Below are 12542 nucleotides of genomic sequence, written 5' to 3'. Positions count from 1 at the left end.
GTAGACCTGCTAAACATTGAGAGTCTGCTGAGTGAAGGGAACTGACATGGCCATGTGTTTTAGATGAAGCTTTCCGGTGACACTGACTAGTTTGATTAGTCGGGAGCAAACCACCACAGGGCGCTGCTGTAGACCACACTGAGTGGAGACAAGCCCGGGAGGAGCACACACAGAGGGAACAAAGGGAAAGGAGTGAGGAGCAGAACGATGATAGACACGGATGATAGCAGTCAATCTGACATCGCAGCTCGCCGGCGTTCCCGCGCAGACACACACGGCCGGGCACAAAGTCAGAAACACACTGCGGGCTGAGGAAATGCCCACATTTTCCTCCCCTCGTCTCTCCCGATTCCCCTGAGCTGCTGATCATTTGGGCTGCATTTCAACGCACCAGTGACTACACCTTCTCTAAAGCGCCTCAGGCACAGAGGTGGAGAACGCGTAAGGAAGAAGTTTGAGCTCAGCTTGCAGGTCATGGTTGCTCAGAGACCACAGTCCTTCATGCTAATTAGCTCCCCACAATGCACTGCGGCAGCGCACGTCTGTGGTTGGTTGAAGGATGTGGATGCTGTAGGTCACACTCAGTGTTTCTGTGTGTTTGTGTGATTGCTTGCATGGAAGCCGCTCCTGTTACTGTTAAGAAAACAGCTGGGCTGCACTGGGTCTGGCACGCCTACAACAGTCCCAGCCTTTACTCTTTACACATCAGACTTTGGTGTTACATTAACATTTTCCAGCAGGCCGCTGTCTGTCCATTTGTTAAAACTTTCATCATGTGCTGCATCGATTGTTTTCCACTTTTAGCTGGCACACAGCACTTTGATCTTTCATGCATTTCACTGGCGTCACAGTCTAGACCAAATGCAGAGAAAGTACGATGGAGACCAGAGATGAGGAGAATCTGGGAGTGAGCTCGAGAGCAAAAGTGAAAAATGGATGAGACTGTTTCTCTTTGAGTAAGCCAGAAGGCAAGGAAGAAAGATGGAGGGTGAAAAAGTTTAGGAATCTATATATGAACAATATAGGAAGCTGGAGAAGGGTGGGGGAATAGGCAGGAGCCATAAGAGTGAATGAAAAGAGAGGAGATGGAAGGTTTGGGAGCAGAGGGGAAGAAGTGAAAGAGGAAAAAAGCGAGAGCGGGGAAGTAGATTGCTGGAGCGAGGAGAAGGATGGGGGGTGCTCATTCAGAGAGAAAGTACTGCAGGTACAAGAGCAAAGACAGAACTCCAGCCATCAGGTCAAGGTGAGCCATGCAAGGTGCCTGTGGAGATAAAGATTTTACAAGCTTATTGTTACCAGAGCAGCGCTCACCACGCCATGCATATTCTCTTTGAAGAGCAGCCTCTCGCCTTGCACTGTTCTTACTGAGAGGGCTCCGCGGTGCATTCGTTGTCTGGAAACTTGCCTCTCTCCAAAACTCTCTTCTCCATTCCTCTTTGCTCACATCTTCAGCTTTCTCCGAATGCCTTCCTTTTCCTCACTTAACCTTCAGGCATAAGGAATTCACACAGAAATCCACGCCTGATCCCTTCAGTGCTCATTGATTTCACTACAATAGGAGGATCGCGCTGGTTTCTGAGCGCGTGCGTCCGCGAGCGCGCGTGCGTTTGTAACCCAGGGAGTTTGAGAGAGCCTGCGTTTTTCATCCTCGTGCCTGGGGGTTAAGTTCGGGTCCAGGGGGCCGCACGTCAATACCTGGTCATTGTATCTGCGTCCGTCTTCATCTCCCATTCTGTTTGATCCCCTTCTTGTTGTGTCCAACTTCATTACATCATCTGGCCCCGCGCCCTCCGCCCAAACCGCCGACACCGCCGTAAACGGGGACGCTCAGCTGGGTTGTCTCCCACGGCGACATGGTCACATGGTTGCAGGGCAGGCAATGAGACTGCTGTCTGCTAGCGCTCGTTACAGTCGAAACCACCTCATACTTGAATCAGTACCACACACACACACTCACACACACGCACTCGCACAAACTCACACACACACGCACTGTGGGTCGCCTGCTTGCATAGATCTCTTGCGGTTTCTGTTTTGGTCTTAAAGTTGGAGGAGGAGAATATGTCAAGAAGTTTTACTGGAATGCGTCTCCTTCCTGTATGAAGCGTAACCATCCGTACCTCTGACTGTGCCCACGCCCCCTCCCCTCTTGTTTTGCTGGAGCTTTTACGAGGCCCAAAAATGCCGGGTCCTCTGAGCAGCTGGCGTTTGCATGTGATGAGCTGTGGTTAACCCTCTGTGTGGCAGAAACAGAGATTTCTGGTTTTAAAGGCTTTTTTCTGTGTTGTTGAAGCTCCTCGTTTGCTCTCGGGCTGCGACTGAAGCATGAATAAAAGTGGCTCTACCTGCTTATCTGTCAAACTTTATTAACAAAATATTATTTGTAGATTTTAATTAGGCAGTCGATCACACACACACACACAGACACACACACACAGTGTCTAAAGGCAGGCCTGACATTGTGATGTGAAACCAAACTAGTGCTGCAGGCGTGTAGGTGCATATGTGAGAAAGAGAGAGGATGAAAACACAAATATAGTTTTTATTTTGATACATTTATGGTTCGATGTGTATTTTTATTTATAACTGAGGGTTTGTGAGGAGCTCTTTAGTCTCAGGCCGTTAAGGCTCGAGGGATGGAGGTGGTTGGGAGGGGGGAGGCGGGAGTCTCACGCAGCTCCTTTAATTGGTGTACAGGGAGAGGAGCTGGAGAGCGAGTGTGTGAGATCAATGTTAATTACACTGGAAGGCCCTATGCAGACCTTTTAGGGACGGATGCTACCTATACATGACCTGGCCTAATGCAGAGCAGAGTGGGAACGTTTGACGTGAGGCTGTTCTGATGGTCATTACTTTATGATAGACTTTGAAACAGCTGCTCGAGGGTTACAAGTTGGTTTAGAGTTAGGATATAAATCAGCTAAGGTGGTGGTTTGCATTGGGGTTTCCCTGTGAAGCCGTGATGTTACATTTCAGGACGAGGGGCTGGGAAGTGCATCGTGTCAGCGATGGTCCTCACAAATATAGAAGCACAAACCTACGTGCGCGTGTGTTCTGCCACCAGCAGCTCACAGCCCTCAGACAGACAGCAGGCATGCGTGTGCATTGTATGTCTCTCGAATATCAATGAAGCATACACACATACACACACAATCGCGCACACACACCGGGGGCTCAGGGGTCAGAGAGTGAGTCAATCATCTAAACCGTTGCGACGACACAGTCTGAAAAAAGGAGTGAGTGTGTGTTTGTTTGTGTGTGTGTGTGGGTATGCATCTTTATGGTGTGTGTGTGTGTGTGTGTGTGTGTGAGCAGGGGGCCGGCAGCTGTCAGGGGCTAGGAGCAGCAGGCACTAATGAAGCAGATGAATAGTGCAAAAACTCCCAAATACAAACAGGACAGTTGACATTTTTCATCTGTCAAAAGCAGAAGATGCATGAAAATACGACGGGGTCTTGTTTAACCCTTCACACGCTGCTGTGTGGAGTGCAGCTCTTCTTTTTTCTCCCTTTCTCTCCCTCCGTCTCACTCGCTAATTGGGAAATCTGGATTTTTGGAAACCGCTAATTCTTACATGGATACCTCAAAATATGAAACCTGAACATGGACAGAAATGTGTATTTTTACATGTAGAAATGAATCGAGTAATGATGATGATCTTTGTCAAAAAAAAGTCTTTTTCTGTTTTTGTCTTGTTGTTGTTTTTTTAACATGGGAGTGAGCAGAGCGCCTAACACTGCGAGCTTTGGCATTTTCAGGTATCGACTGTGGTTATTCAAAAGTGATTGGATTCTGAAATGAAAGGGCAAGATGTCCACTGACCTCGGTGGCAAATGACTCATAGGTTCAGCAGCCTTGTTGGGCAGATGATTTATTTACAAGCTGCAATGAATGACTAATTAGATGGTCATTTAATTGCAGGTAGTGAGCTGTTGTCTATGGAAATGCATGTTAAATAAGGGTCCATAGCTATAGCACACTGAGTAATTAACATGTTGGAATAATAATACCTTAACTTGTTGCCGCCTGTGTTAATGGCTTTTTAAATGTAGTACTGTGTGTGTGTGTGTGTGTGTGTGTGTGTGTTTTAAATGTGGAGCACCATCTATGTGGGAAGGTGCTTTTGTGCAAACGTTCACCAGTATTACTTGTTTTTGTTGAGTCCACGCGTGTGCTAATCAGCTGTGTAACATTTAGCATCCTTCAGTCGTCCTGTGAGTGTGCACACGGCTGCTTCTGCTCGCCTTGGTAACGACAGGATCAGGTTTTAAATTGTGACTTTGTTAATAACAGAAGTGCATCATTGATGACGTGCATGAATATTCAGCTGTCAGCTGCTGGTCTTGCAGTCGAGGCAGAGAGGTGTTCACAGACAACAGAGGGAGATTCTCTTTCACTGGATGTGTTTTGTGAGCATGAACAGCAGAGCAGGGCGACCAAAAATATTTATCACGATATACATTTGAAAATTTGCGATAACGATATAACTGATGATATAATTGACACTAGACAAAATACTTTACAACTCCTCAACTTTATTAGTGCAAAAAAAACACATCAATGTATTTTCACTTACACAAGCAGCTGTTTTTTATGTGCATTAAAATAAATATAAAAATTTAACAGTGCAAATGCAAATTCCTCGCTGACAGTTTAACCAAAAGGCGTTTCCAGTGGAAACTGGCCGACATATCCTCAGCATAACCATGTATAACATCCACAGAACTTAAAGAGGTTATACACACACACAGTACGGTAACATTATGTTGAAGCACAGCACGTATCACTCCGCGAGGCTCCGCCTACAATAGCCGTAATGCTCCGACAATCCATCAAGCGGTGCGGCTTCGTAGCTTAGCAAAGTCGTACTGAAACATTTGACAGATTTTCGAGCGCCGTGCACATAAAATCATTTCGAGGTCAGTAAACACAACCAGAGTTCATACATAAGGCACACGGGATTATAAGGGGCTCTGTCGACTTTCAGACAAACCAACGGATGATTTTAAGTGCGCCGTATTTTCCAAACAACACGGTAATAACGACGGCCCGCTAGCATGCGCTACCAAAAATAGTGCTTTGTTGTGTATCTGACGGACGAAAGCTAAACCAGTTCCACACCAGTGAAGCTGCAGCATTTTTACAAACCAGTTCAGGTTCATCTGTTTCATTCAACGATCCGCTTTCGCTCTTCTCATTCTGCGTCGCCGTCATGTGTGTATGTAAACAAAGGCGCACTGCGCATGCGCGTTTTACCCATAGTCTATCGCGATATTTCATTTTCTTATCGTTGCCCAACATCACACCGGTATTACCGTGAGCGGTATGATATAGCCCAGCCCTAATGAACAGTATTCATGTAATAATTAACACGATTGTAAACGCTGCTGCCGTCGTCTTGATTTCCCTCCGCGGGCTTGGACAGCCGAGATCTGGCTGATGGGAAACGTGTTTTCTTTGCTCTAAATTTGAAACGTTTCATTGAAGGCAGCCATGATTAAACTCACTAACCTGCTGTACTCTGTGTGGAAGCTTTGCATTTGGATTCTCGTATGGAGACTTTGTTCTCATCTGTTTTCACGCTACCAATTAGCAGATTGTCAAACACACACTGTACTTTCTCCGAGGGACACCTGAGCAACGCTTCAAATAGTAAGGTGTAATCTTCCCACTGATTGGCCCGCTCTTCTTTCCAGCTGCTTTTCTGAAGTTTGGAATAAGCTCACGTACCGGTCACTAGTTTTGTTACAGACACATGATCGGCAGCCTGCAGGTAGCAAACAAATCGAAGAGAGAAGTGTTTCTCACAAATAGACTGTACAGATCACGAGATCACCCAGGAGTGATTCGACTTTGATTGTACTCTTACTGCAACTCACAATTTCCTATTTAATGTGTTTTTGGTGCGTGAATAAAAAGGAAGCTCTGAGCACTTTCTCACACACAGCAGTGATAATGACCGAGCACTTACACGCTGCTTGTTTTTGAAAGCACTGAATCAGAAAAACAGTAAGCATTTGGCGGCTGCTTGTTATGCAAGTGTGCTGCAGGCTTCACCTTTCTACAAGAGGAAGTGAGTCAGTCACCGAGTCTGGGAAAGATGGCGTGCGTCTTTCATTATTCTTAGAAAGGCAGCGAGGATCCTTCACCTCCTTCCACTCACAAAGGTTTCCATGCGCTTTCCCTTCTTCCTGCTCGTTCCCATTTGCCCTGCCTCTGCTCTGCTCGCTTGCGTTTGTTTTCTAGAAAATATACGTACTCGTCTGGCAGCGCATCGTCAGCATCGCAGGAAAGTCCACCAGCCTGCAGCGAGAAGCTTCCAGTGGATTTGTTTTGTTTTGGTTCGGCTGAAGTTTAGACCGGGATGTGCTGATATGTACACAAAGCTCTACATATTGACTTGTTGTCTTCCTGCACCCAATCCCCATAATAATCAATAGGATGCACGTCAGTAGCAGAGCTGCAGACTCTACTGTTAGCACAGGGTGCAGAGCCGTCTGCCTGCCACCTGTTGAGAGCTTGATTGGGTGTTTTACTTCCCGTTTTAACTTCACTCACTGATTGCTCTTGTCTTTTTCCCACTTTCTGTCTCTCTCCACGTCTTCTTATGTCTGTGCTTCAGATGGCAGCCTTACAGAGTCCGTTCTATGGGGATAAGATGAACCTCTACTCACTTTGTAAGAAGATAGAACAGTGTGACTACCCCCCTCTTCCCTCAGATCACTATTCAGAGGAGGTAAGTACTCGTATCAGCTGCCTTTTACTTCTCAGGAACAGAATAAATATAGACTTGTTCAGTGTTTGTAAAGCAGCCGCCATAGTCTTTAATACAAATCCCTGTCTCTTTCTCTTGATGCCACTTTCCTTTTACTTATATCGAACACTTAAATTATATTTTTATGTCGGTGAAATCCACCCGTCTGCCTGAGCTGCAGCACAGGACTGTGATCAGAAGGCTGGATACGATTTTAGCCGCGCGTATCAAAAGCATCTGGCCGCGCTCGACGGTGGGGTGAAACCAAATGTGCCAGAGTGTCACGTTTCCTTTAGTCAACGTTAAATCGTCTGCCGTAATTCTGCGAAGACTGATCCGTGCGCAGAAATGTAATGCAGCCGGGCTGCGGTTAAAGATCACCTTATTGCTGATTAGTGCTGACATGTGCATGAATCTGCGTGTTTTTCTGTTTGCGTGCCCTCTTTGTGTGGGTGGCGTTTCCCCCGTCTGTTTCTTTTAAATGCGTGTAGTGAAATGCTCATAGGCTGAGTCACAGGCGCACGTGCACGTGTAGGTATTGGAACCTTTTTCGGTTATTGGCACATTTATTAGATTTGCACTGTTTAAAAAAAGTTGCCTCATATCTGATTAAAGTCAAGAATGCCGTCGCGCTTTATCATGTTTGAGGCCTGGTGCTATTGAAACTACTGCAAACTGACATCACCCCACAGCTAACCTTGTGGTTTAGGTTTGAGTTTGCAGTTCAGATATGTTTAATAAACTGTATGAACCATCATGGTCAGGTATGACTTTAAAGCACGCCGATGTGGTTTTTACCTTTAGTGCCGCCGATCTGTAGCCAGTGTGTCTGCAGTGGCTCATTTTAAATGGCTGTTCGTGTCTCCAGTGAGCTCGTTTACCCTGCAGAGAGAGGCTTTTGTTTTACTCTGGTATTTACCTCATTAGCCTGATAAAGGCTAATTGTGAGGTGTTTTAAGCCTCTGTGGTTGCTCTGTGTGTGTGTGAGTGTTTTAGTTCTTGCAAGTGTTGTTACATGAGCTCTTTCCACACACACGAGCGCCACGCTGAGCCTCTGCGTTGCCCCACATGTCACCCCCATCCAGGAGAAAGGAAGACAAAGCGCAGGAGAGAGGGAATGATGGAGCGAGAGACAGGGCGATGGAGAGATGGAGATGAGGGGGGTGCCTGCAGCGCCTGTCTGGATGTAAACAATGCTCCTGAAGGATCGGCAGCAAACTGTCAGCTGCTCATCTTTGTTGTGTCATTTAACCATCTCCATCTATGCTCCCCCCACCACACACACGCCTCCCTTCGCCAGCTCCGCCACCCCCCACACGCACATGAATATTTTACATATCTGCATCTCGGCGCCCTCCCCATCTCCATTCTGTGCGACTAATTCTCAGACTGTCTGAATTTGCATCTTTGCCTCACTTTCTCGCTCACACGCACGCTCGCGCGCCGATACACAAAACTCGCCCGAGCCCGCGCGCCGCGCAACAGCGGCCGGGAAGTCGGCAGACGGTTACCATAGCGACCTCATGTAGATGTTTTTTTTCCCCCCTTTCTTTCCTCGTCTTTTATTATCTTTTTTTTTTTTTTAATGATGGCGGTGGCTGTTCCGCCTGCGAGCCTGTCTATCTGCTCCAATCAGCCACCGCGCGCCGCTTCAAGTGGAAGCGCTGTCTCCGGATGGCAGCGGAGTGGCAGCTGTGTGCGTGTGCGTGCATATGGGGGGTGTGCTCAGGTAACAGTGGATTCAGCAGACCAATAAATGATTAGCGCGCTACCCCAGCCACGCGCCTCCGTCTCAGTCGGCTTACCTGTTGCTCTGTTGTTGTTGCTATGACGGGAGAGGTCACCTAGAGGGCGCTGTTAGCAACTGTTAGATTTGTCTAGAGCTGCTCTTCTAAATTCCTGTGTGATCTTGTTTCACTGCATCTCTGACAATGTTTCTCTTCTTTTTGTCCCGTCCGCGCCACCAGCTGAGGAAATTGGTAGATATGTGCATCAACCCGGACCCGGAGAAGAGGCCGGACATCACCTACGTGTATGACATTGCCAAACACATGCAGAGCATGACGCAGGGCAGCTAAGCCCAGAGTTACGCACACTATGCCTTGCAGAACTCCTGTCCACGACCTTCTTGCTTTTCAAGCTGGACTCGTCCGTCTTCATTAATAGAAAACTTGCTCCAGTTTCTTGTCATCAATAGTAACACGTTTTTTAATTTTCAGAGTGCTCGTTCAGTCTGTAACCTTTTCTCCCCTCGAGTAAAGAATATATTATATTACCAGTGCAGCTCCTTTCCTAGACTTTAATGTGTATTGTATCTCACCGATGTGTCGCTATGGCTTTCAAACACGTCATTCTGCTCATGTCAGACTGTTTCTCAGTATACGTACTGCTAAAGCAGAGGTACTGGAAAGAGGTGGGCGCAATGTTCAGTCAACAGTCGATCAGTGCAAAATATCATTAAATTTGACCTCGAAAGCTCTCGATGACCTACAGTCGCCTCAGATGGCACAAAAAATAAAATTAGTGTCTAAAAATGGAGCGAAGAGACGTTCGCTCATTGACAGCAACTCTGCAGAGTCTAATTGCGGTTGAAGTGTTGTTGTGTTGCACTTTTTACCCTGGTACTGGAAGGCTGGCAGGGTGATCATGTCTAATGAATGTATTAGAAAAGGAAGGATCGTTTAGAGGGTAGACTACAGCTGTGCTAGGGGGACACGAGCAAATGTCTCCACAACACTTTGAATGTAAGTCATTGTGACGCCCATGTATTGTCTTTGAAAATATCACAGTGTGTCTTTTCTGAGAGCCGAGCAGGCAAAGAAACTGTAACAGCAGCAGTGTTACATGTGACGTTCACGTCCTCGCGATACCAACACGGTTCCCTCCATGACTGAACTAACGAGAGATGAACTGCAGCTGCAGAGTTTCGTTTGTGTCCGAGCCATCAGAAAAGTAGATTAGCTACACAAAACTGCGTTAATGCTGCTGTGTAAGTTGCAGTGCGTGTGTCTTTTATGTAACAAGTGAGAAGTTACTGATCCATGCTAAAAGTACAGCACAGGTAACAGCCAATCAGAGGAGAGGAGACAGTTTATATGTGGGAGAGCATCTTTATGATTTCTATGCTTTACCAATTTGTACTGAGGGGGAAACATTTAGTTGTACTGTACCTGGAAATAAACACCACCAAAGAATAACAAAGGAAACCATTAAAATGATCCGTTTGTGCCTTTAGAGGCAGACGACTTAAATAGAAACAGGAAGTGGTTTACGTAACGACAGCGACGATACAGCGAAGGTGTAGCCTGTAAACGAGGTTCGACGCTGCTTTATTTCAGTGTCTTACACGTTAGCGTCAGACTAGAGCTGGGCGATAGAACGATAACGATATGTATCGCGATATAACTTTTACTCGATAGAGAAATTAAGCTATCGCGATAGACCTCGCCGCTCTTGTCCTCTTAAAAAAAAAAAGAAAAAAAAAAAAGGTCAGCCAATCCAAATTAAGTAGCGCAGAGCCGAACCAATCACAGCCGCAGCGTCACGTCGCGTGACTTGTTACGTACAGCACAAGTGCCAAGCCGCACGTGTGTTTGTTTGGGAAGCAGCCAGCGGGTAATGGAGGAAATGAGTGTGCCGACTAGAAAAATCAACCGAGCGTGACCGAAGAGAAAACAGATGATGGTTCCAACGCCGGAGAGATTGTCGAACGGAAGAGCCATAGAAGTTCCGTAGTGTGAAGGTATTTCGGCTATTTCAAGTCTGACAAAAAACAGAGTAGCGTGCACTGTAAATGTGCCGAAAGCAAGTCTGGAAATACAATAAACTGGTGCATGCGTCACACTGTGCGCCACGTTATTGTTTCGGTGAAATGAATTTCTACAATACTGTTACTGTTAATTCTACTCTCTGCAGTGTTTAAATGCTTACATATACACACAGTTACTGTCCCTCCACACATACGACTCGGTTCTGCTTCTATGCCCCAGCTTTGTTTACTTTTTCCCACCGAGGCTTCTAGACTTCTGATTGGCCAACATTTCTGCACGGTTAGGAATCTAGCGCCACCTGCTGCTTTGGCATGTTCATAGCAGCGTTTTCCTTCATTTCTGCCTTTATGTGTGGACGGGATTATTTTTAAAACGAAAACGGAAAATCTCCGTTTTCAAAAATACCCGTGTACGTGTGGACGTAGCCTCAGTCTCTGACTGGAAGCGCTAATTCGTCATTCGGCTTTTGTCAGACTAAAGTAACTGTTAAAACTGTTTGAAAAGCTCAGCTATACAACAAGGAGAGATTGAGAATTTCCTTTTAGTTCTCAGTTTATTTGATATTGACAAAAGTTAGTCAGTTTTGTCTGTTCTTCTGTAAAACAAACTAAGATTTATTTTTAGAATTAATATTTTGTTTCTAAGTGGAATTGACAATTTAGTCTGTTTTGTTTGTTCTATTTTGAAACTTAAACGCTTTAGCGGCTGCCTTTTGTGTAGTTTGCAATATTTGCCTTTATTTATCTGAAAAAGTCTCATGTTCCTTAAGTACATCTACCCTGTTGAACTTATTATGGGAAATAAATATTTAAATCAAAACAAGCTGCTGATTATTTCACATTTTACTTGTGAGCAACAGCACATTTAAATCTTACAAATATAGTTATTTGGCTTATATCGTGATAGATATCGTTATCGCCTGAAATGAAAAAAACATATCGTGATATGAAAAAATCTCATATCGCCCAGCTCTACGTCAGACCCTGTAAACTCACACGTCCTCTGTTTCTAATGTTTGTTTTTGTCAACATACAAAGTCCGAGCTTCCAGGTCCGAGGCAGCGCAGGTTCTTTTGTGTTCACAGAAAATGTTGCAGTTATTTGTCTGATACTTGCAAACGCAGTGTTTGCAGTTTGTGTTTGCAGTTTGTGTTTGCAGTTTGTGTTTGCTGCCGTTCACCTCGTCCTAGATTTTGTTCCTTCGTTGTTTTACGTTCCCATGGCGATAAAAGTGTTTCTGCTCTCTTAAATTTTCATCATCTTCACCTGCAGTCCTGTTAATCTCGTCTGTGTAGCACCAAAACATTGCAGTATTTTAGAGTTTTTAAAGGAGCTGTGGCACTATTTTTATTAAATATTTTGCTTTGATGCTATACAGAATTCCTACGCTCAGTGTTTTAGGGCATTTTATGCTTTTTCTTTGAAGCATATCTAACTAAGGCACCTGATCATTTATGTTAAAGTGCATTTCTAACAGCAGCAGAGCGCCGCAGATGCGGAACAAATGTTAATACTTTGTTAAAATCTTCTGTTGGTCCTCACACAGCGCTCGGTCACTTTAACCATCACGGCGCTCGTGTTGTCTTGATGCATCGCAGCGCTCCACTGTGCCTCTTTTAGCTTTGCCCTGTTTATCTTCCACGTGTCCTCCTCAGCATAGTATTGAAGAGTCCAGGTGTCGGCCACAATGCAAAGTACTGGTAATTGATATTTATTGTTTTGTTAGTTTAGTTTTCTCAGTGAACATTTCATGTCAGAAACATACCCGTGACACGCCTTGTACGCAAACTCGATGTAATAAAGCTTTCAAATGTCATTTTTCTTCCTTTTGTCTTGTTTTTCTTGGAGAAGGTTTCAATTGTGACAAACGTGCTTTCTCTGCAAAAACACAAGCACAGCTACAGGTCACAGGGCTCAAACATGCGGCCTGGGGGCCACTTGTGGCCCATGTCACTCCTACTTGTGGCCCATAAATAAGTTCTTAAAGAGATATTTGAAATGTTAAAAAAAAAAAAAAAT

At 45.3% G+C, this 12542-nt stretch overlaps 1 protein-coding gene across 1 annotated transcript in view; it reads left to right on the top strand.

Moving 5' to 3' along the window:
• The window catches only part of nek7 (NIMA-related kinase 7), a 63753-nt gene extending 52708 nt beyond the window's left edge, over nucleotides 1-11045 (top strand). Inside the window, exons 9-10 of the mRNA XM_085375936.1 lie at nucleotides 6623-6736; nucleotides 8722-11045. Of these exons, the coding sequence (XP_085232062.1) occupies nucleotides 6623-6736; nucleotides 8722-8832 (225 nt within the window). The 3' untranslated portion in view covers nucleotides 8833-11045. The remainder of the gene's footprint in view (nucleotides 1-6622; nucleotides 6737-8721) is intronic.
• The last annotated feature ends 1497 nt before the right edge of the window (nucleotides 11046-12542 follow it).

This window comes from Diplotaxodon limnothrissa, linkage group LG17 (genome assembly GCF_057381915.1).
Source record: "Diplotaxodon limnothrissa isolate DT_005_m linkage group LG17, D_limnothrissa_male_GT1.1, whole genome shotgun sequence".
NCBI classification, from domain to species: domain Eukaryota; kingdom Metazoa; phylum Chordata; class Actinopteri; order Cichliformes; family Cichlidae; genus Diplotaxodon; species Diplotaxodon limnothrissa.
This window is presented reverse-complemented; position numbering and strand designations above follow the sequence as displayed.